Below are 24,021 nucleotides of genomic sequence, written 5' to 3'. Positions count from 1 at the left end.
TAGAACGTATATTCGAAATCAACAATTTATTTATAAAACGAAAAAAAAAAAAAAAAACTACTGGCGAAGGATGCCAGACAGCCGGTCAAGGCCCACAAGAACGCCAATGACATGTTGGCGCATCTGGCCAACACATTCGACCACCTCTTGCCGACGCCTCTGTTCCTCTGTGGGTGAGAAAAGTGTGTGGATTAATAAAACAATAGGGAAGCCACATAAAAAAAAAAAAAAAACAACAAAATCACTCCTAAACCTGAAAAAAAGAAACCAAAACAAAAAAGGGGGTGCTGCCAAAAATACAAGGCCTATGTAAAAATTCCCACAGGTGTGATATGTGTATGTTGAAACCAGCAGGAAGAGGTAAAGGCAAACTGCTAAATCACCAAAAGTAAACCCAAAAATCACGAATAAAGGCACGACACATGATTACATACAAACAGTTTGTGTTTAAAAAAAATGCGAAAGAAAAACATACCGGGAGCCAAAACGGGAGCTCCGGAAGTCCCTCCATGTTCTTCCTCGGAGGAGCCTTCATTCCCCAAAGAACGGGGAGGGGTAATGACGGACTCCGGGGAGGGGGTAATTGGAAGAGGGGTGGGTGGAGGAGAGGGGGAAGTGGGACGGAGGGGAATGAGGCCCGACAGTTCCGGGAGAGGGTCTGGGAAGGCTGGGGAGGAGTGGGGTATAGGGGAAATATTTGGGGTGGAGTGTTGGCTGGGGGTTGGGGATAGTGGCCGGGAACGCCGTCTGGCCGGACGGTGACGGCGTAGTCTTGGCTGTCCACCTAAAATATGTCAAACAAATTGAGGTTAGTTTCTGGCCAAATCCGGGGCCCAAATAAAACACCAAAAAACACCAACAAAAAACATGCAAATAGGAGAATGAAAAAAACAGAAATAGAGGGAAAACATGCACACGCAGATATGAGGACAAATAATAAATAGGACAGACAGGAAAACATGCACACGCAGATATGAGGACAAATAATAAATAGGACAGACAGGAAAACATGCACACGCAGTTTGCCCCACAAACACAAACATGAAAACCACAATACATAACACTTACTTTCCAGTATCTGCATGCGAAAGCATGCCAGCAAGCGGGGCGTCCGCCGTTGCAGGTCTGACCACCTGCGCTCCAGCTGCCCGATGTTACGGCGTGAACCTAAGGACCGCAGGCGGGACTGTGCCTCCGCATACGCGGAGCGCTTCTGCCGGTTGGTGATGGGTGGAGGCTGGTTGGTGATACGGCGATCCATCACCTCCGTAAGCACCAGCAGCTCGCGCCTGGTGAATGCGGAGGCTCTCATGATGGCAATGGAGTTTTTCATACAAAACATTTTTGATAAAGTGTGCAAAAAATTTCTGATTGGCTAATGTATTTTGGAAATTAACAGGAGCAATTTTATTGGTTAGTGTATGAGTCATGTGTTCAACAGGGCCAGAAATCTCTGGAGAGTATTGATAGGCTTGATGCAGTGACATGCGTTTGCAAATTAAAAAAAAGAAATGAACTCCGGGAAATATGCGGGGATCCACAGCAATAGAACAATTGTTTAATTGTGGTTCACATGTTTTTTGAACAATAAAAGCGAATGTTCCACCCGTACGTATTCTGCGGGTAAACACAAACACGGACAAGAGTAAAGTTTCTTGCATTGTGTTGAAAAAAAAAAAAAAATTAAGCTAATTGATACATTGATTGGCATGATACGATTGAGGGAGGTAGGCAGAATAAAGGAGCAGGTAATCGACATCTGACAAGGCCACTTCCGGTTTCACTTGTGCGTGCGTTCCCTTCAAGCCATTTCGGGGATGTACGCTCGCTATTTCGCACGCTCGTTAGTTAGAGGAGGGGTCGCCTGAGTTTAGGGAGGAATTTTAGATGCGAACGAAAATACGAGCGAGCCATAGAATTTAAATAATTTTGTACGTACGCCTAACGTACGTGCGCCCGCTTGCGAGTGGGTCTGAATGAGGGCCCATATCTGTTTTTGTAAAAAGAGAGATAAAAGGCCGCCATAGTGTATTACCGTTTTTTAATAGGAATCAAAAGCATAAATAATAAAATCCACCAAACATAAATAAAATTCAAGGCGTACCAGATGGTGTGGGTGTAAAGCGTATACACATATACTCACATGTATGGAAGTCCACACTTCCCGGGACCGGGAATATATAATTCTTCAACAGCATAGAGTAAAAACCTTTAGTCAGTCCCAGCCTTATGTCCAAAAAAACCACAAACTTTACAAGGAATTAAGTCAACAGGAAACTTTCAATTGCTTAGTCACTGGGGGAGGGGGGATCCAGAGCAAATGCCAACAATCTTTCTTTAAAATATAAAGGAGCCCATTTATTAATGATCTGTTTTGCAATGCGATCTAGGCATGCCAGTACCGCCCATGATCGCATTGCAAAATGCGATCATAATGGCCAGATGTATCAGGGACACGGGCTCCAAAAGGAGCCAGCCCCTGAGATATCTCCAGAGAGCTTCCGGCCAGTGCAGGGAGTGCTGCGCATGCGCAGTCCCATGGACTGCACATGTACAGCCGCTATAGCTGGGAAGGGTTCTGGTGGATCCCTCCGCCGGCTAATTATGCGCGGTGAAGCCCATAGGCTACACTGGCTAACGCCATCTTCAGATGGCGTTAGCTGCGGGGGCCAATATCTGGAATGCATTGCATAGAAACCTATAGGGGATGCGTCTGCCAGCAGTACTCTGCCAGGTATTGGAGATACCTATACAAATGGTGGGTGGGAGCCGCGCTAATCCAAGGTGGGGTGGGGTGGGGTGGGGTGGTGGCAGGGCGAAGGGAAAAAAAAAGTGGGAGTGGGTAGAGTGGGGGGGGGGTTGTAGTTTGATGCGGATAGGTGTGTGAGGTGTACATATCTGGGTATGTGGAGTAAGAAAGGGGGGAGTGCTGCACCTGCTTACAGGAGTACGTGGTACTGTTTCTAGTCAATATGGTAATGGTGGTCAGATGCGCTCTTCGTATGTGGATTGGTGGGAATGTTGTGTTGGTGGTGTTGAACCTTGTGTGTAAAAATAAAGACAAACAATAATGTGGGGGAAAACCGTTTAATCGAGTAGTCACAATGCTGTTCCGGATTGGTTGGGAACAGGCGTGTGTATGTGTCTAGGATACGGGGACTGTGGGTGAGTTGATGCTCGACTGGCTCTGGATGGGAATGTCGGTGGACCCTTTCAGGGGGCTCCTTACCGTGCGGTTTTTGACCGGCACGTATTCCCTGCTGGACCTTTAGTCTACAAACTTAGGCGCAGTCGGTGTATAGTTGCCGGCGGGGTAGGTGCATAAAATCTCTAATAAAGTCCTGAATACGGCGGTGTTCCCCACAGTGGTTTTGCTGTGATGCGAAGCAGGAATTGCAGTGTGGGGTTCCCAACCAATCCGGAGCAGCATTGTGACTTGATTAAACGGTTTGCCCCCACATTGGAGATAGCTGTTGCGGTCCCTCCTTAAAACTGTACATGCGGGGGATACTTAATATATATAATAATATAAACCCCCGAAAACAGGTATACCTCAAATATACTTTGATAAATGACCTCAAATTGAAGGGAAAAATTAGACCTGCTTTGGAGGCGCTATCCAATTGAAGACCAAAAATCGCACACATACGGGAAAAACCCAGCAGGTGAGAGATTTTTGGTAAACTTGCACCTAATTGAATATGCTCCTCTGTATGCATTCTTGATTATCTGCCCATATTTCCTACATTTTCCTGCGACTAAGTCATCCTCCTTGTTGGTCAACATATGCAAAATCAGTGTGGTATGCAGGGCCGGATTATAGGCAGGGCGGATGGGGAGGCCATCCAAGGGCCCCCACACTCAGTAAACATTATCTTGACCGGGCCACTCTGACCCTCCCTGGCCAGCTCCTGGTCCTGGCAGCATCAGAGGCACTCACTTTTGATTTAAGACAGAGATAGCTTTTCTCTGCCTCTACAGTGGACAGGTGAGTTGGCAGCACTGGAGGGGATGGACACCAGACAAGTGAGTCGGCAGCACTGGAGGGGATGGACACCAGACAGGTGAGTCGGCAGCACTGGAGGGGATGGACACCAGACAGGTGCGTCGGCAGCACTGGAGGGGATGGACACCAGGCAGGTGAGTCGGCAGCACTGGAGGGGATGGACACCAGACAGGTGAGTCGGCAGAACTGGAGGGGATGGACACCAGACAGGTGAGTCGGCAGAACTGGAGGGGATGGACACCAGACAGGTGAGTCGGCAGCGCTGGAGCGGATGGACACCAGACAGGTGAGTCGGCAGCACTGGAGCGGATGGACACCGGACAGGTGCGTCGGCAGCACTGGAGCGGATGGACACCGGACAGGTGCTTCGGCAGCACTGGAGCGGATGGACGGAACACTGCACAGCAGCAGCCACTGGATTGGATGGATACTTGCAGCGGCACCGCCGAGCAGTATTCAAACCGACGACACAGGACAGAGCAGCCACTAGCAGAGCAGCCAGCCGAGGAGAATGCACAGCAGCGTGGACTGCGGTCAGCAACTGGCGCCAGATTCACCGCAGTGGGGACTTATATAGGAATCCAAAGCCAGCTGATGACGTTTTGCCTCGATGTGGAACCCGAAATTGGTGGGGAGATCCGTGCAGCTGGTTCTGATCGGTGAAGTTCGGGGGGGCTTGGAAATCCAAGGCCGCTCATCACTACTTTTAACACACCAGCTGCGTATGGGATTGAATCTGCGGTGGCAATAGCGTGCAACTCTGAATCAGGCCCAACAACAACAGTCACACTCTACATATGTTACATTTACTGCAGCAAACAAGTACACTACTCAGTAAGTTACATTAATTATGATAATCGAAATACAGAATATGAGTGTTAATAATATACATTAAGTTGCAAATAGAAATAATTGGCACCACAGAGTCCTGCGCATGTCTATAGCTGTGATGCTAGGACGGTGCGTGCATGCCACCGGCTGCGTGCTCTCTCACTACAGTGCTGTCTCTCTCTGTGCTCTGTGCTTTGCTCTCCAGACTCAGTGACATCACAGCCCGGAAGCGGAAGGTAGAGCGCTATAGAAAACACCGCTGCGGCAGTGTAATCTCAGGTGAGCGCAGTAGAAGTAACTGTCTTGTATCATTATCACTCGGGCTAGACGTGTGTGAACGCGTATGCTGTATGTTGTCAGCGGCCCAGTGCACTATGGGAGATATAGTTATAGCGTTACCTGTATATAATAAATGCTGAGCTAAATCTTGAACGTATGTATCCTGTGGCTGTCTTTTATTGCCAGACTACTGTACATGTCCGAGTGTGGAGTTTGTGTTGTGCCTTAGCAGCTAGGGAGCCGTGAGCTGCCTGGTACACAATTTGACAGGTAGCAATTGTATCTTTTGGCACTCTTTGAAATTTGGATCTATAAGGGATCACCAAATCTGAAGTAATGAAAAGTATCTGTAAAATAAATTGATTAAACGCCAATATATGCACAGTCTACAGGGGCACGGGCAGCTGCTCTGACAGATGGGTTGGAAACTATAGATGGCTACTGAGTGTCTCAACACAATGACTCAAATCATTCAGATGTTCGAATGATTCGAGTCACTCGACATTTGGTGTGTCGAGACACCCACCTCTCTAGCCTCTGTCAGTGGGATCCGCTACCGCCAGGGCCTGAGTGTGTGTGCACTGACTCTCCTTAGTCAAGGTGCCTACACACATAGCGATGTGCTCACGATCCGACTTGCGGCACGATTTCCCCTGAACTCTCCCCAGGCAGCTCCCCGGCAGTCGTGGTCACGATTTGGAGTAAAAATTGTCCAATCTGACTTAAGATCTGTCGTGCATCCAGTGCATTGTGTCCCAGATTGGCAAGTCTGCCCTACAGCACGGCTCTGCTGTATCTAAAAGCTGTGGGCCTGATTCAGACCCGCTTGCGAGCGCTGTGCGCTCACAAGCGGGTCGATGGTGGCCCAGTGCACATGTATAATTAGTTGATGGTGGCCCAGTGCGCATTCATAGCGAACGCTCTGTCAGAATCAGGGCCTGTGTCCCGAGACACTCTACTTAGTTGAACCATGTGGCTCAACTCAGTACTGTGAGTTGCTCTGCCCATCCCTAATGGGAACAATAGATTACAGTGGGAGAATCAAGCCACATAATGTATCACGTGAGCTGATGTGACAAAAATAACACACTGTGGGGCCTATTTATCATTGTACATTTGCGGCTTAATCCCTGAAAACACTAGTTTTCGGGGGTTAACTGCAAATATTAAGTTTCCCCCAGATGTGTGAAGGAGGTACTGCTGCAGATATCTCCGATACCTGCTGCAATCTTTCCATTCCCACTGACAGCCGCATTATCCATAGGTTTCTATTGGGGAGGCGATGCTGACAAATTTACTAACTTCAGGAACGCAATGCATTCTGGAGATTGGCCCCCACAGCTAACGTCATCTGAAGATGGCGTTAGCCGCTATAGCCTATGGGCTACACATCGCATAATTAGCCGGCAGTGGGTTCCCCCAGAACCCTCCTGGCAATGGCGGCCGCACATGCGCAGTAGCCCCGACAGCACTCCGGGCAAATGCAGGGACGGGTTCCTTTTGGAGCCCCTGTCCCTACGTGTGCCAGATGATGCATCCCGGCGCTATGATCGCATTTTACAATGCGATCATGGGCAGTAATGTCATGCCCATATAGCATTACAAATGCGATCATTAATAAATGCATCCCTGTATCTGGGTTATTGATAAATCAGAAATATAGGTTATTGATGCCCAACCTTACCTTTGAGCAGGTGGCAGATAGGGTTTGTTTGCACAAGGTCTTGCATGACATACCAAGAAAATCAGAGCTTGGAGCTAATATTATGTTATCTATATATAATGCACAATTCAGAATCCATTATGTCAAACTTAATTGCCAACAGGGGACCTGATTTAGAGCCGCACACAGTGTTGATGTTCACATAGTTGAGCAATTATTTGCATTTGTGCATGCTGGAAAATTTCTGAGTGTAAGCACAAAGTTGCTATAGCGATCGATTTAGACGGTATCAGAATAGTGGCGGAAAAGTGATGGGCGTTCCTGGCCGGTGACCGGGAGGTGGCTAGTAGTACACGCAAAAATGGACTGTTCAGTAGGCGTATTATGCATTCCCAGATGCACAGCAACAAACATAAGAGGGTCAGACGGAGAAACTGTACCTGCCATAGCGTTGGTGCAAGGAGTTGGGTACGGGATGCCAGCGCTCGGAATCCCGGCAGTCAGAATCACGACGCTGGCATCCTGACAGGGTTAGGATACCGACACCTGTCGGTAGGTATCCTAACCCTACCCGTAACCTAACCTTCCCTCCCCGCTGCCTAAACTTAACCTCCGCTATCTAGTGCCTAACCCTAACCCCCCCCCCCCAGTGCCTAACCCCTAACCCTCCCCGTAACCCCACAATTTACTATCGGGATTCCAGTGGTCGGGATGCTGGCGCCGGGATTCTGACTGGTGTCGGGATGCTGGCGCCGGGATTCTGACTGGGGTCGGGATGCTGGCGCTTGGATTCTGACTGGTGGCGGGATGCTGGCACCGGGATTCTGACTGACAGTCAATGCTGACTGATGGTGGCGTATTAAGACACACCAATCAGTACTACAGCATGCACGGGGGCTATAAGTGGGTGTCTCATTCCTTGCACATTCGGCTATACGTATGTACACAAGGGAAGGAGTTTGAGGCCATTTGCATAAACTGGAGAAGTGGAGAAAATCCTGCTCAGACACTGACTACATCAACATTAAAATAAAGTACTATGAAAGTGTGACGGGCGTTCCTGGGAACATAAATGTCGATGGTGCGATGATGTTTCGCAAGTGTTGGAGTGTTTACAATCTCCATCGTAAATGCACAGGCCACGGAAAGTGGGCATCTCAACACTCATGCACTCCATTGCACCATCAAGCACAATTACAGAAATCCCTGCCTCTTCCATCCAGACTCTCCAACAACTTACAATCTTTCAAGTTCTGCCACAAAACCCAAAATTTTATTTTTGTCTAACCTTTACCCTGCAAGACTACTCCTAATCTTTGTATTGTCTCCCTGACACCCCCCCACACACACACACACACTTCTAGATTGTGACTGTACGTTCTAACAAACAAGGCACAAAATTAAGAACATTGGGCCTGATTCAGACACGCTTGCGAGCGCTCAGTCGATGCTGGCCAAGTGCACATGCGCACGAGGGAGCCAGCTCCGTCGTGTGCATGCGCTAGACCCACATAGCGACGGCCAAGCCGTCGCTATGGGTGTCGCTACAAAGGGGGCATGCTATCGATGGTGAGTGACAGCACGCCCCCTTTGGTGGGCGTGCCAGGGGCGTTGCCGCCCAGACGGAGGCATTCCCATGGGATGATGTCAGTGGGAGTGCTTTTGGCTCTGATAGAGCCAAAAGCACTCCAGGGCTTGCGGCAGACGAAACCCTACAACAAGGGTCTCGTCGCAAGCCCGATGGTCGCGATGGTCTTGACCATCGCGACCATCTTTTTGGCCGCTCGCTATAGCTGTGAGTGGTCACCCACAGCTATGCGAGCGGCCAGGAGGCCGCTCTAAAAAAAGAGAGGGAGGGCACTGATTCAGAGCGAGCTCTCTGAAAGAGCGTCCGGCTCTGAATCAGGCCCATTGTTTTAAATATAATATTAAAGCCCAGGACAGGATTACTATTTTATATATGGGCAAACAGCTATTCCTGTTCTAAACAACACTCTGGGCCTGATTCAGCAAGGAATGCACGGAGGCAGATGCACGCAATCGGTCGATGGCTTTGCTCTGCGCATGCATATGCATCGCAGTGCGCGAACCGCCCAGTGCGATGGGAGTATGCGTACGAAGGGAGTCCGCAGCCCCAGGGACAAGTGATTGACAGGAAGTGCCGTTTGTGGGTGGTTGTCGGGGGAGTGGGTCAAACGCAGGCGTGCCTTTTCATTTGGACGGCGTTTCAGGGGCGTGCATAATTAAGCCCTTGCGACGCAGCCTGAGGTCTAGTTGCACACAGGAAGTCTCGCTATGTCGGCGGGTGGGTCAGATCAACCACTATTGTGCATATAGGTCCGATGGTTCTCAATGTTACCGATGTTTCCGCTCTCTTGCCAGGTATAAAAGACACAAGTAAAAGGAAGTGGGTGGTATTATGTAGTGCTGAGTGTCTGCTTATTCTGCAGCGTATGCATTCATTAGCATATTCTCTGCGTGCGTCTACATACGTGCGTTCCTTGCTGAACCAGGCCATCTGTCCTCTAGCAACACCTTTTTACACAGAATTTTGTCCTCCCGAAAAACAAACTATAGCGACAGTACCCTACACTATTATTCTTTACGTATAATGAATTGTGTCCCTCAGGTAAATCTCGTTCTGCAGAGTTAATTTAACATGTTCCACTCCAGTTAAAATTAAGTCCACACTGTTTGTTACACTCTCATTTAATGTTTTTGTGGCTGATAGAGAAAACATGTATGATGTCTAATGCTGTGTACACACTGACAGATATATCGCCTGTTCCATTGAACGAGCGATGTATCTGTAGCGCATTGACGGTTATGTACAGACGATATGTCTGTGAACGACGTTATTCACAGACATATCGCATCTGCCCTGTAGCTAAATGTATCTGCCATAGCTTTTTTTTTTTTATTTCAAGTTCCGTTGTACTTCATATACAGACTCGGGTGCACAAGTGTCACATATCAAATTAATCAACACAGTATGCTGGTGTGTCCTAGCCGCATCGCATTGATGCATTTACGTCAAAAAAGACTCCCTACGCTAGAAGAGTAGCACGGAACCTGGCGGCTCACTCATGCCAGGCAAGCCGCGCTGCGTGGCGTATTGAGGCTATGAGTATGAGGACACATCTGTATCTGCACGTCTGGCTGTGTGTGCGGGCGACCCGCCAACTACCCGAACACATGCTGCATGGACAGCTAGTGACTGACATCTTAACTGGACGGGCAAATTTAAATGCCCAGCCGGTTATGATGTCAGTGCAGACACATCGGCTGAATGATTGGTATATGTGTATGCACTTACCAATTGTTAAATAGGTCAACGGGTCGCCTGGTGTGTACCCAGCTTAAGTTAAGAACTACCTCCACCTTTGCCAGCCCCAGAAGCAGAGTCACAATGAGTAATGCTAATCTCCAAAGATATTTAACCCTTTGAACAACAACAATATTGTCTATTTATATTAATCTGCTTTTTATCTCTTCACAGGTTGATATTTGCTTCAAAGTTTTTTCGTTAGCAATGGGCGTCAAAGGACTGCAGGGTTTTGTGCAGAATCAGTGTCTCCATGTTTGCAGCATGGTCAACTTAAGGACTATAGCCCATAGGCACATGTCTTCTTATCCAGGTTGTATTCCTACTGTTGTTGTAGATGCAATGTGCTGCCTACGGACCTGGTACACACCAAATGATTGGGTTCATGGAGGCCAGTGGAAGGAATATCTTGACAGTTTACAGAACTTCATTACAGCCTTTAAGAACGCTGGCATTCGACTTGTTTTTGTCTTTGACGGTGTTATCGAGGAAAAGAAGAGAGCAGAATGGATTAAACGGCGGTTACAGAACAACAGAGATATTTCCAAAATTTTCTCTTTTATTAAATCTTATAGGCAGCAGCCTGGTCGGAATATGTTCTTTATTCCTTCTGGGATATCTACTTTTACAAAATTTGCCTTAAAGTCTTTTGGTCAGGAAATTATTTGTTCACAAGTTGAAGGAGATTATGAAGTTGCTGCATATGCTCTGAAACACAATTGTCTTGGAATTTTAGGGGAGGATAGTGACTATCTCATCTTCAACACTGTTCCATACTTTTCCATTAACAAACTTTGTTTGGACAAACTGGTCACTCTAATGTACTCAAGAGAATCCTTTTGTGGAGAACTGGGCCTCCGTCTTTCAGACCTACCTCTTCTTGCCTGTCTTCTTGGCAATGACATTGTTCCAGAGAGCATAATGGCAAACTTTCATAGAAAATGCATGGCATCATATCCTCCACACAGTAATGAACATAATAAAAGGGCCAATGTCATTAGGGCTGTGGCTACTTTTATTTCTAGTATACAAATTCTGCCGCATGGCCTTAAAGAGGTAGAGAAGATGTTGAATCCAAGATTTGATATGGCATTGCTGCAAAAGGGAATACAATCTTATGTTCTACCACAGCAAAGTTCTCCTTGGATTTATTCAAGATCACAGCCCTGTGACGCACGCACTGGAGAGGTAGAAAACAGTGTCTGCCAAGATCAGGAGATTGTCCAGGTATTTTGTTATTTATGCTATAACTTTGCACTAGTAGTTGCTTTCAATGTATTAAGTTTTTCTGAACTAAACTAGAAAACTAAATGAAACATCAAAAAGTGCTAATTCAAATTTGACATATAAAATTTGTAATATATTAATATTATAATTATAAATTGTCAACAATTAGTAAAGGGAAATGGTGTCTATGAAAATAGTATAGGCTGCACTACCACCCATATTGATGAACATTTCAGTTTGTCACTTTTAAATGGCTGTGAGAGAAAGGTAAAGCTGGGTACACACTGGGTCGGTTTGGCAGCCACTGACTGTTGCGCCAACTAATCTGCTGCTCAACATGTCATCCTGACATCACAGCTGGGGGGCATTTGAATTTGCCTAAACAGCTGTGACGTCAGTCTCTGCAGCGAGTGTTCAAGAAGTCGGCAGACTGCCTGTACACACAACCAGATGCGCAGATATATCTACAGATATATCGGCCATCGCCTATGCAGCACGTAACTCACAAACATATCGGGTACACACTTGCTGACGCATTCGCGATATATATCGGCCGATATATATATCTCCCAGTGTGTATCCATCATTAGGCATGAGGACCAATCAGAATCAGAAGTGCTTATGCAGCAGCAGATAGTCACAGCTTTTGCCCAGGGCTGTGAGACTAGCAGTGGAGCCTTGGGGAAAAACAGCTGCACATAGCAGGCCAGAGGCTTTAGGGGGAGGAAGGAAGGGAGGACCAGGTCATAATGGGTGGGAACTATTATCATGTTCAGAAAATATGAAGTTTCTCTGGACATTGTGATATACAGATATCTGAAATGTGAAGAATAAAGGCCCTCATTCAGAGCCGCTCGTTAGCGGCAGTACGCTCGTTCCGAGCGATGTTTGCACATCTGCGCATGCGTACGCTTTTTAGTACGCATGCGCGAACCAGTCAGTGCGGCCGAAAATCCTTTGTACGCTATATAGCGAGTGCCTGCTATTTTGAGTGACAGAATGAGGCGTATGTGGGTGGTAACAGGGGAAGGTGCTTGAAAATGGGGAGTGGAGATCCGAACGCAGGCGTGCTTAAAGGTCAAAACGGGCGTTTTATGGGTGTGTATATTTAAAACAGCAGCGTCATTGACCACGTTACTGGGTTATTTTATAGCCAGAACTGCACGCAAATTTGTGGTAGCAAACACCAACCACAAGAATAGCGAGCAGTTCATACGCTGGTCGATGTACTCGATTAATCTAATAAATAGCGGACATGACGTAGGATGCGTGCGGCCAGGGGGCGTTTTTAACAAATAAACGAGCGTATGTTTTGCTCGTTCGTTCAGACTTAGAGGTGTGAACACACTGCAATGTGCGTACGGATCATTTAAATAGCCACCCCTTGATTTTAAACGAACGACCGCAAATAGCGTGCGGCTCTGAATGAGGTCCAAAGAACCATAGGCACACAATGATGAAGAATGTTAAGGCAAACTTATTTGTAGGTTAAAAACACAGGAGTAAAAATATTCAAGCATGTATAGAACTGGCTTATGCATGTCTCGCTCTGCTGTGGATCTGCCGAAGTCCATACCGCGTCAAAATGCATTTGGGGTAATTGCAGTGACTTAGGCGGAAGTGACATAATCGACACTGAGAACGAGGCTTGGACCGCAATTGCTACCTGGTTTGCTGATCGGAGATCTGGGACAGCAGCGCGAGTCATGCATAAGCTCGTTCTTTACATGCTTGAATATTGAATATTTTTATTCCTGTGAGTGTTTTTAATTTACAGTTTAGTTTGGCAAAGTATGCGACCGCAGCAGGTAAAGTCCACCTACTCAGTGTTTCTACTTTAATCTATCCAGATTTCCTGGTCTCGGCCTGTTTTTTTCCTGGTCAAATTCCCTGTATTTGTACTTCAATTTTTGTGGTACGGTAAGTACACAACAGTAGAGCTAACAAAACTCACTACAGACAACAAATCTGAAAAGTGAAAAGGCCATTCTATCCGACCAGGAAAAAATCCAAAAGTGGAAAAACTATACCTTAACATTGCTGCAAAAATAAAAACAATGAAAGAAAATCCAAAGGTGGAAACACTGCACCTGTCTGCTGTCTCATCTAATGCAATGATGCCAGGTAAGAGATTAAACATCGGCGCTTGGGGTCCCTCAGCTAAAGTGAAAAACAGCATTCCCTTCCCCATAAAAACTACTATTTTCTTAATTAAAAGCATTGGGGCTGTTCAACTCCACAGTCTGTAGGTATTGGGGTTCAGGTATGATTGGGAACTGGATATCAAATGTGCACCATACACCTGCGGGCTGATTCCCCAATGAGGAATGGATTCCCCAATGCTGATCCAATCAGCGATCCATTTTGTTGATCGGCGGACTCCAGTGATCGTTGATTTGGGGTATTGTCAAACAGCATGCTAAAAATCCACATTTTGATCATTTTTCCATTTGCACTTGTCTTTGACCACCAGCAACTAATACTTTTTATTTCAGACCTATATGCGCCTTTGGCCAGCTATACATTTGCTTGCAATTGGGCAAATACTACCTTACTGTACTCTGATGAAATTTAGAAAGGTCATTGCTTCTCCAGGTGCAGACGGGTGTAGGTGCCAGAATCCAGCAAGACATGTTTGTGTTTCTGGCCATGCACAATCTCACTGCATCAGCCCCACTGTTTAATGTTTTGTGAGCACCCTTACTTCCACTAGTCAGTCATGAAATGCCTTTCATGTTTTACTGGTTTGACAGATTTTAAAATGAATAGGCACTGTAAATATAAAAGATAGATGAAACCCACATGAAAGTGTGAAAAAGAAGTGAATCAATAATTCAACCTTTGCAAAGTCTTTTGTGAATCAAATTCCACATGACATGCATACACACTAAGCTGGAATTCCCATTACTCTGGGGAGGTAGTACAGCCATGTAGGTCACTGTACACAGAGCATTATTTATAGATGGCAAAATGTTTATGGCCCAATATGCTCTTCAAGTAAAGCAGTGTACTCTTCTTCACACAGAGACCTTTACACAAATGAGTGTTATTAAATTATGTGATTAATAACTCAAAGTATAAAATCAGCTTAAAGCATAGTTATATCTCCTCCTGCATGCATCAGCGATCCGAATGCAACATACAGTATGTAGATGCTACCTCTGATCACCATTGCAACCATGGTTCTGTTACAAGTCGCGGTCACGACTTGTCTCCCTGTACCAGTTTACCTTCTCATGACACTGTTGTCCCGGTTCCCTCAGTTGCTAGGTGATCTGCACAACTCAGGAGGTCACGTGTTATCCACAGCACGGCGTGACTATTTCTACACACTGGCCTTTTGCCGTCTTTCCGACTATAGCGTTCTTGTGGGTTCTCTCGGCTCAGCTGCGTGGTCAGCATTCTGTGTCTCCTCGTGGTAGGGTATGCTGGAACTCCAGCTGAATTGCCTTGCTACTGGCTCACCAGCCTCTCCAACAGCTTCCTAGCCGCACCAGGCGCTTTCGTGCTTCCACCGGCTCACCAGCCTCTCCATCGGCTCCCTAGCCGCACGAGCAGCTTCTGTGCTGCTACCGACTCACCAGCCTGTCAAACAGCAAAAAAAACCCTGCAGTGTCAAAGCAAACTAACACATAAATATCTGTTTCTCTCTACAGTGTTACCAGTGAAACAAATATGATAAAATCACTGTGAAACAGAGTTTCAATTTAACTAAGTGTTATGGTATTCAATCTCTAAAACACAGTGGTGTTTAATATCTAGATGTAACAGTCTAGTTAGAGGGTGTGTTTTTTTACCTGTTTGATTAGAGATCTCTGTGGCCGTGAAATTTAGATATATAATTTACAACATAGATTGTGTCATAGTCATTTTTAAATTGTATGCATTGATATATATTATTGGTCTATTAACAATGGTTATATGTATGTGCTAAAGTGTTGGTAATTCCTATTTAAGAAAGGTATCAATAAATCAATATTTTTTATTTTAGAACTGTGTGTTAACGGTCTCTTATTTTTCATTTTTATAGTTTATTTATGAGGATCGAGTAATCCCCTTGTTTTTGAGAGCAGCAGACACTTTAGTTCATTTTAATTACTATATTGGCACCATCACTACACAATTTTCTTTACTGTCCAACGGCTCCCTAGCCGCACCAGCAGCTTCCATGATGCCACCGACTCACCAGCCTCTCCAACGGCTCCCTAGCTGCACCAGCAGCTTCCATGCTGCTACCGACTCACCGGCCTCTCCTTAGGCTCCCTAGCTGCACCAGCAGCTTCCGTGCTGCTACCGACTCAAAAGCCTCTCCATCGGCTTCCTAGCCGCCCCAGCAGCTTCTGTGCTGCCACCGGCTCTCCAGCCATTACATTGGCTTCCCTGCCACCGTCTCTCAAAGCCGCATCGCAGTACAACAAACTTGTGAACCAGCTCTCAAAGCCGCAGTACACAAACTTGAGTACCGGCCCTCAAAGCCGCATCGCTATACAAAAAATTGTTTACCGGCTCTCAAAGCCGCATCGCAATACACAAACTTGTGTACCGGCTCTCAAAGCCGCATCGCAGTACAACAAACTTGTGAACCAGCTCTCAAAGCCGCAGTACACAAACTTGAGTACCGGCCCTCAAAGCCGCATCGCTATACAAAAAATTGTTTACCGGCTCTCAAAGCCGCATCGCAATACACAAACTTGTGTACCGACTCTCAAAGCCTCATCACAGTACACAAACTTGTGTACTGGCTCTCAAAGCCGCATCGCAATACACAAACTTGTGTATAGCCTCACATGCTGCACCATCAGCTCTCAAAGCCACATCTAAAGTACACCCACTTCTGCTACTGGCTCAAAGCCGTACCACTGGCACCTTAGCCGCACTATTGGCTCTCAAACCCTCACCATTATCTCACTTCTGTTATTGGCTTCTGCTGCACCACCGGTTTCTAAGCCGCATAGTCGGCTCTCAAAGCCACACCACTTGTTCCCAAACTTCTGCTGTTCCTCTCATAGTATATTCGTGTGATCCCATAATATATTCGTAAAATTTAATTTACGCCGTGCTTTGTCTCGTCCAGTGATGGCAAGTGGAGGGTTTTGTTGATGCGTTTCTGGTAGAAAGCAGTCTGTTTGAAGGACCCACTATCTGAAGCACGGCCATTGTTGCCGACGTCCACAAACAAAAATTCATAGTTGGCATTCACTACTGCCACAAGAACGATGCTGAAGAAGCCTTTGTAGTTGTAGTAATATGATCCGGTGTTGGCAGGTGGGTTTATGTGGATGTGTTTTCCATCGATGGCTCCTCCGCAGTTAGGGAAATTCCAACGTTGTTCAAATTCTTCAGCGATGCTCTTCCACGGTGTTACAAAACTGGAAAAATAGGTTTATAGAAAAACATGACTTTAATATTGTTTTTCTTTTTTCCCCTATATAGACTCCCACCCAAAATCCTGATTTGTCCATCACGCCGGACCTAACTTTGATCGGGGACAGCGAGGTGGAAAACTTCACCACAATGACCACACCCATTGAACCAGGAGCATCACCCTCCTCGGTACCACCCCCCCAAAAAAAAGCAAAAGCACAAAGAACAGGAGGAGTTGTTTCTACAAAAAGCAGAAAGCTTCCTTCAAAAAGCCCCCGATGCTATTGACGACTTTACTGCTCACATTAATAGTCAGATGAGAAAAATGGATGCGGTAACTTCCAAAAATTTCCATAGGATCGTCTATGAGCTTCTCATTCGATCCCTCAACAGTAATGTGCACGACTCCACTTATATTCCTGACCCTATGCTTTATTCCCCTGCTCCAAATGCCTATGTCAGCCCCCCCCCCAGCCCAGTTGGAGATTACTCCCTCACTCAGCACCCCAACCACAAGCATGGCCGTTTACAATGCTCTGCTGGAGGCAGAGGAGGATTTGCCATGTACAGATTGCTGGAAGCCGGGGCCACAATCTGTACTTGTGCCATGTGTGTATTGGCCTGTTCAATCTTGTGTCTGACCCGCCGTATAGCATACAGCAGGCTACCTATTGGGATTGATGAAATTTGGTGATAATGCTGTTTTGTACTGTTTATACACATGTTTATGTAATATATGTAAAATTACATAGTGTTGAGTTCTTGCCACACTAATGTTCATGACTGCTATGCATATCAGTCTTGTTAATGCAGCCTTATTGGCTGTCACAGTTACATAAAGAGTTAAATTGAACAAAAACAAAACAAAAAAAAACTTTTTTTCTTTCAAAAGAAACAAATGTGTAGTGTGTTTTTTTTTTTTGTTTCTTACCTTGCAATACTGGTACTGCAGCACTTTAACGATAGCTTTGCAGGTCTCTGGAATGATGACGCCCAAGGACTGAACTGAGATGAGGGTCCCAAACTTCAGGTCTTCAAATGACCTTCCTGCAGCCAGGTACCTAAGGGTAGCCACCAGCCTCTCTTCAGCAGGGATTGCCCTCCGCCACCTTGTATCTTGCCTCCGGATGTGGGGGGTCACCAGATGCAGCAAATCCTGGAAAGTGGCGTCATCCATGCGCAGGCATATGCGGAAGTCGTCCGGGTTATTGTCCTTGATCTCCATCTGCAGGGACATGTGAGAGCGGGCATCCCTTTGCAGCATCCACTCTTTGGTCCAGCATGTTCTTCTCCTTCGCTGGGCCCTCTCCTGGATCAACTGGACCCCAGCTTGGGCGACCAACACTTTATACTGATAGGGATGCATCAGCACAGAATTCAGGAACAGGATAGAATGCAGTTGCACACACTTGCAGGTAGAAGACACTTTGTAAAAGGTAGAAGCCAAATACAAAGCAGAGCACAGTAGCAATGTACAGGTTTCAGCTGGTATACACCTAGCCTCACTAGTAGCAGAGCAGAATGTGCACAGGGTTAAAATGGTGGCTGCTTTTTATACACCCTGGCTAGCCCCTCCCTTTGTTATTATTATTTAAATTTGCCACCAATCATGAAGAGCCTCTTCTCTTGTTTTGGGAAAATCAAGATAAAACTCACGATTCGTACGATCCGATGGATTGTGAGATTGGAAGTCAAATTTGCAGGTTTTTGGACCAAATTGTGCTCACGACTGCCGGGGAGCTCCTGTGGAGAGTTCACAGCAAATCGTACACGATGTCGGATCGTGAGCACATCGCTATATCTGTGGCCAGCATAAGAAGTGTCTGCGAGCGAGCATGCAAGACCTGTTCTGCACATGCATAGAACTTGTCCTGCGCCTTCGCAGACCCAGAAACATTGGAAATGTACACAAACTATCTATGAATCAGGCCCATAGTCTGGTGTATGAATAGTCGACTTTCAGAATGTTGACACTAGAATGTCGGCAAGCTATGAATGTTGACAGTCAGAATATCGTCACGTACATTTAGTCAACATATGCTTATGTCGACATGCTTAAATTGTTGTCACGCTTAGAATATCAACACCAATATAAACCTAACCCTAAGTTTATCCCTACACCTAACCCTAAAAATCTATTAAAAAACATATGTCGGCATACTATTTGTGTTGACATTTTAACCATTCTAACCATGTCAATCTAAGGTTGACAACCACAATGTGGACATACACTAACGTCCATGTCAACATGGACAGATACCTCCTATTTGAAGAAGACATTTGTATTGATGTCTAAATAGTTTTAATGTATTGATTTCTTTTTGTAAAGTGGCAAAAATAATATTGTTAGAGGCTATATTCTGTTATTTTTATATCTGTTTTTAGCTAACGTGGCTTACAAAGGGTGTGCTATGTGGGTGCTGTATATTCTTATAGTTTGGACAGTGTTTTTCTATTTTACATAAATATAAATTAACTTCTTTGTAATACATTTTTAATGGCAGACTCTTTTTTAATCTCTGTAGAAACGCATGAATTCAGCAAAAGTGTTTTCTGCAAGTTTCCATTGTGTGAAACATGCTATTTACATAGTGTTCTTGTGTGTCGGTCTTTACCTGCAAAAATATTTGTTTCAACACTTTTACACTTTTATTCTTTAATGGAAATTGTATTAATAGATGCATGGCATTTTTAAAGAATGTTGCATTTAACAAAATTATCACATATACAATTAAAGCTTGTATCCCTTTTTCTACATTGCACATTATTATTATTATTATTATTATTATTTATTTATATGGCGCCACAAATGTTCTGCAGTGCCTTACAAAGTACATAAACAAGTTGTAGACAAGTGACTTATAGAACAATACAATACAGGACATGGATAATATGGACTGGACATGGACTGGGACATTAGTGACCATAACACCCAGATAAGCAACAGAACATAGTGTTAGGTGCCCTAGTGGTGAGTAAGAAGTAGATGAAACTAAAGTAGGGAGAAGCACAAGAGGGTAGAGAGCCCTGTTCATAGGAGCTTACATTCTAAAAGGGAGGGAAAGACAAACAGGGGTGACACAGATGGGGTAGATGGGGAGGAAGGAGCATGTAGCAGGGTGTTAGAATGATAGCTGGAAGGCTTTGATGAAGTAGTGAGTCTTGAGAGCCCGTTTGAAGGATTGCAAAGAGGTGGAGAGTCTGATGGGGAGAGGGAGAGAGTTCCAGAGGTGGGGAGCAGTGCGGGCAAAATCTTGGAGGCGGGAGTGGGAGGAAGTAATCAGTTGGCATGAAAGGTGGCATGCATTAGTTGAACGAAGAGAGCGGAGAGGAGAGTGAAGGGAGATGAGATCAGAGATGTATATGGGGGTAGATTGGGTGAGGGCTTTGTAAGCGAGCGTGAGAACCTTAAATTGGGTTCTAAAAGGAAGGGGAGCCAGTGGAGGGCTTGTAGGAGAGGGGAGGCAGATGTAGAGCGTTTGGTGAGGAAGATAAGCCGTGCAGCAGCATTAAGGATGGACTGGAGAGGAGAGAGATGGGATTTGGGGAGCCCAGATAGGAGGAGGTTACAGTAGTCCAATCTAGAGATGACCAGTGAGTGTATGAGGGTTTTTGTAGCATCCTGGGTGAGATAGGGTCTGATCTTAGAAATAGTTTTAAGATGGAACTGACAGGACTGTGAGAGGTTCTGGATATGTGGTTTGAAGGAGAAGGATGAGTCCAGGATAGCTCCAAGACAGCGCACCTTGGGACTAGATGAGATAATTATTCCATCAATTGATAAAGAAATAGTGGGAGGTGAGGTTATGTGGGAGGGTGGGAAGACGATCAGCTCTGTCTTAGCCATATTAAGTTTAAGAAATCCCTGGGACATCCAGGAAGAGATAGCAGAGAGACAGTTAGAGATACGAGTCAGAAGAGAGGGGGAGAGATCAGGGGAGGAAAGGTAGATTTGAGTATCATCAGCATAGAGATGATAATGGAAGTCAAAAGAGCTGATGAGTTCACCTAGAGAGGAAGTATAGAGGGAGAATAGGAGAGGTCCAAGAACAGAACCTTGGGGAACACTTACTGTAAGAGGCTGTGGGGGGGAAGAGGAATCATGAGAGGAAAAGGAGAAAGATCGGTCAGAGAGGTAGGATGACAGCCAAGAGAGGGCAGTGTCACGTAGACCAAGGGAGTGAAGGATATTCAGCAGGAGAGGGTGATCCACAGTGTCAAAAGCAGCAGAGAGATCAAGGAGAATGAGAAGAGAGTAGTGGCCCTTTGATTTGGCAGCAAGGAGGTCGTTGCTGACTTTTGTGAGGGCAGTTTCAGTGGAGTGAAGAGAACGGAAGCCAGACTGAAAAGGGTCAAGGAGGGAGTGGGAGGAAAGAGAAGCGGTAAGGCGTTTGTAGACAATCCACTCAAGGAGTTTGGAAGCAAAAGGGAGGAGAGAGATGGGTTGGTAGTTAGAAAGAATGTTAGGATCAAGGACAGGTTTTTTAAGAATGGGGGAGACAAGGGCATGCTTGAATGCAGAAGAACAGTTCCTGATGAGAGGGAGAGGTTAATGAGGTGGGCAAGATGGGAGCAGGCAGAAGGAGAGAGGAAGCAGAGGAGGCGGGAGGGGATAGGATCAAGGGGGGAGGTGGAAGGGGGGAGGACCGGATGAGGGCCATGACTTCCTCTCCAGATACAGGGGAGAAGGATGTTAGAGTTGGTAAAGTTGATGGGGAGGTGTTATCTGGGAAAGGAGGAGGTGGAGAGCTGGGGGACTGGTTGGATATGATATCCTGACATATGGAATCAATTTCAGATGTAAAGTAGGTAGCAAAGTTAAGGCCAGAGAGCAAGGAGGGGAGATGAGGGGGTGGGCGAAGGAAGGAGTTAAAAGTGGTGAAGTGACGCTGGGGATTAGAGGACTGAGAGGAGATGAGGATCTTGACATATGACTGTTTAGAGAGGGAGAGAGCAGTACTATAGGATGAGAGCATCAATTTGTAATGGAGAAAATCTGCCTTAGAGCGTGATCTTCTCCACTGTTGCTCGGCGGTTCGTGCACACTTTTGCAGGTATCTGCTGCATTTGGAATGCCAGGGTTGAGGAGTAGATCTGCGAGTGTGGGTAGTGATCGCCGGAGCAGAAGTAAGGGAGGCGTTGTATAGGAAAGTGGCTTGGTCAGGGCAGGAGAGAGAGAGGATAGGGGACAGAAGTGAGTCAAGCAGGGAAGAAAAGGAAACTGTCGATAGCATCAATGTTACGCTTAGTGATGATGGCTTTTGGAGGTAGAGGAGGGGAAGGAGAGAGAGACAGGTTAAAAGAGAGAAGGTGATGGTCAGAAAGTGAGAAAGGGGAATTGGAGTGATCACAAATATCACATTGGTGAGTGAATACCAGATCAAGCAAATCGCCACTCACATGGGAGAGTGAGGAGGTCCATTGGGAGAGACCAAGTGAAGATGTGAGGGTGAGGAGTTTGAAGGCAGAGAATTCTGTGGGGATATCAATTGGAATATTGAAGCCACCTAGGATAATGGAGGGAAGGTCTGAGGAGAGAAAGTGAGGGAGCCAGGAAGCAAAGTTGTCAAGGAACTTGGAGGGAGGCCCAGGGGGACGGTAAATGACAGCTACTCGGAGGTGTACTGGGTGGAAAAGCTGTAAAGCATGGACTTCAAATGTAAAGAATGTAAGGGATGGTTCAGAGGGAATGGGTTGGTATGAGATATAAGGACCCCAATACCACCACCATGGTGACCCCCAGGTCATGGGGTGTGGGAAAAGGTGAGGCCCCCAGAGGAGAGAGCTGCAGGAGAAGTGGTGTCAGAGGGTAAAATCCAGGTTTCAGTAATGGCTAGGAGATTCAGGGAGTTGGAGATGAAAAAGTTGGGACTAGTTTATTACAGACTGACCTGGCATTCCAGAGGGCACAGGATAGAGGGACAGAGTTTGTTTTAGAGATTTGAATGAGATTATCAGGGTTGCTGTATCGTGGAGGTAAGATAAATTTGGGGGACCGAGATGAATAGAGTGTAACGATGGTGCGATCTCCAGTGCTAGAAGGGGAGCACGTAGAAGGTGGGCAGGAAGTGAGCTTAATGATATGTGGATGGATGTGGGGTGAAGTGACATGGAGAGGGGGGTGGGAGGAGGGATTAGCAGTGAGGTAGTAGGATCCTGGTGGAGTATAAGAGAATGAAAGTGGAGTAATGGAAGAAGATGGGGTGGAAGGTAAACAGAGGAGAAGAGATAAGGGGAAGAGGAAGTGGAGGAGACAAGGGGGAAAGGATAAAGGTGGAAGCAAGGGGCAGAACAAAAGATTAGGTACACACTGAGTGAAGGTGGGAGTTGAAGAAAACATGGTAATGCTAAGGATGATGTAAATAGGGGAAGAAAAAGTTGAAAGTAGGAATGAAGAAAGAATGTAAGAGAGTGCAGATTTCGAGAAATGCAAGTAATGGAGCATACACACGGTCAGATTTGTCAGACTTGTCAGATTTGTCAGATGAACGACTGAACGATTGAACGATTTGAACGATTTGAACGATTTTACCAAAGTTTTGAACGATTTGAACGATTGAACGATTTTTGACTGCATTAAAATGAATGGAATCGTCCAAGTCTGACTGCAAACACATCAGATGTCAGAAATCGTTATCTGACCATCGGGAACGCGCATCGTTGATTGTCCATCGTTCAGGCATGTCAGATATGAACGATTTTCCTTCAGATATGAACGACTGAACGATTTTTAAATCGTTATCGTTCATATCTGAAGGAAAAATCTGATCGTGTGTATGCACCATAAGAGTACAGTGTGGGAGAAATGTGTCTGTAAAACAATAGTTTATTATTGAGTAATAAAAGTGGAGATTTGGTGGGAGCAGAAATTAAATAATAAAATAAACAGTGCTAGGAGCTAGATGATATAAGACTTAGAAAAAGAGCTAAGGTAAAAGTACATTATTATAGAGGTAAACTGACATTAACACAGATACGTATGCATTAGGATTATATGTAAAGCACAGAGCCAGCAGAAATAGTAGCAAGGGAGGCATCGGGTTTATGTAGCCACCAGACAGGGAGTTCAGTGATGAAAGTCCTGGTTATGTAGTCCACAGGATCTAGTAGTATGGAGAATGTGACCTCACAATAGTTTGTTCCATTTTGTCCAAGTAATGTTTGGGCTGTTGTTTGATTGTAGTTTGGTGGGTTTCCTTCTGTTTCACTTCTGTTTAACGCTGATATAATGCCAATTATCGATTTAAAATGTAATTGGCACTTTTAAATCGGGCACTTCTAAGATAGGGCACTCCAGCCAAAGGCTATACAGCCTTCTAATGAACC

General features: G+C 45.7%; 1 protein-coding gene across 5 annotated transcripts in view; it reads left to right on the top strand.

Annotated features, from left to right (window-relative positions):
* Positions 1-4,946: 4,946 nt before the first annotated feature.
* FAM120B (family with sequence similarity 120 member B) overlaps positions 4,947-24,021 on the top strand; it is a 273,166-nt gene continuing 254,091 nt past the window's right edge. For 2 of the 5 annotated variants that reach the window (XM_088457412.1, XM_088457413.1), the window contains exons 1-2: positions 4,948-5,116; positions 10,279-11,331. In XM_088457412.1, coding sequence (XP_088313538.1) covers positions 10,312-11,331 — 1,020 coding nt within the window. In that variant the 5' untranslated portion in view covers positions 4,948-5,116; positions 10,279-10,311. Of the gene's footprint in view, positions 5,117-10,278; positions 11,332-24,021 lie in introns of all 5 variants that reach the window. The other 3 variants (XM_088457410.1, XM_088457411.1, XM_088457414.1) reach the window with 2 other exon arrangements.

The sequence above is a fragment of the Taudactylus pleione genome, unplaced genomic scaffold, assembly GCF_031769625.1.
Source record: "Taudactylus pleione unplaced genomic scaffold, aTauple2 ptg000760l, whole genome shotgun sequence".
Taxonomy (NCBI): Eukaryota; Metazoa; Chordata; class Amphibia; order Anura; family Myobatrachidae; genus Taudactylus; species Taudactylus pleione.
This window is presented reverse-complemented; position numbering and strand designations above follow the sequence as displayed.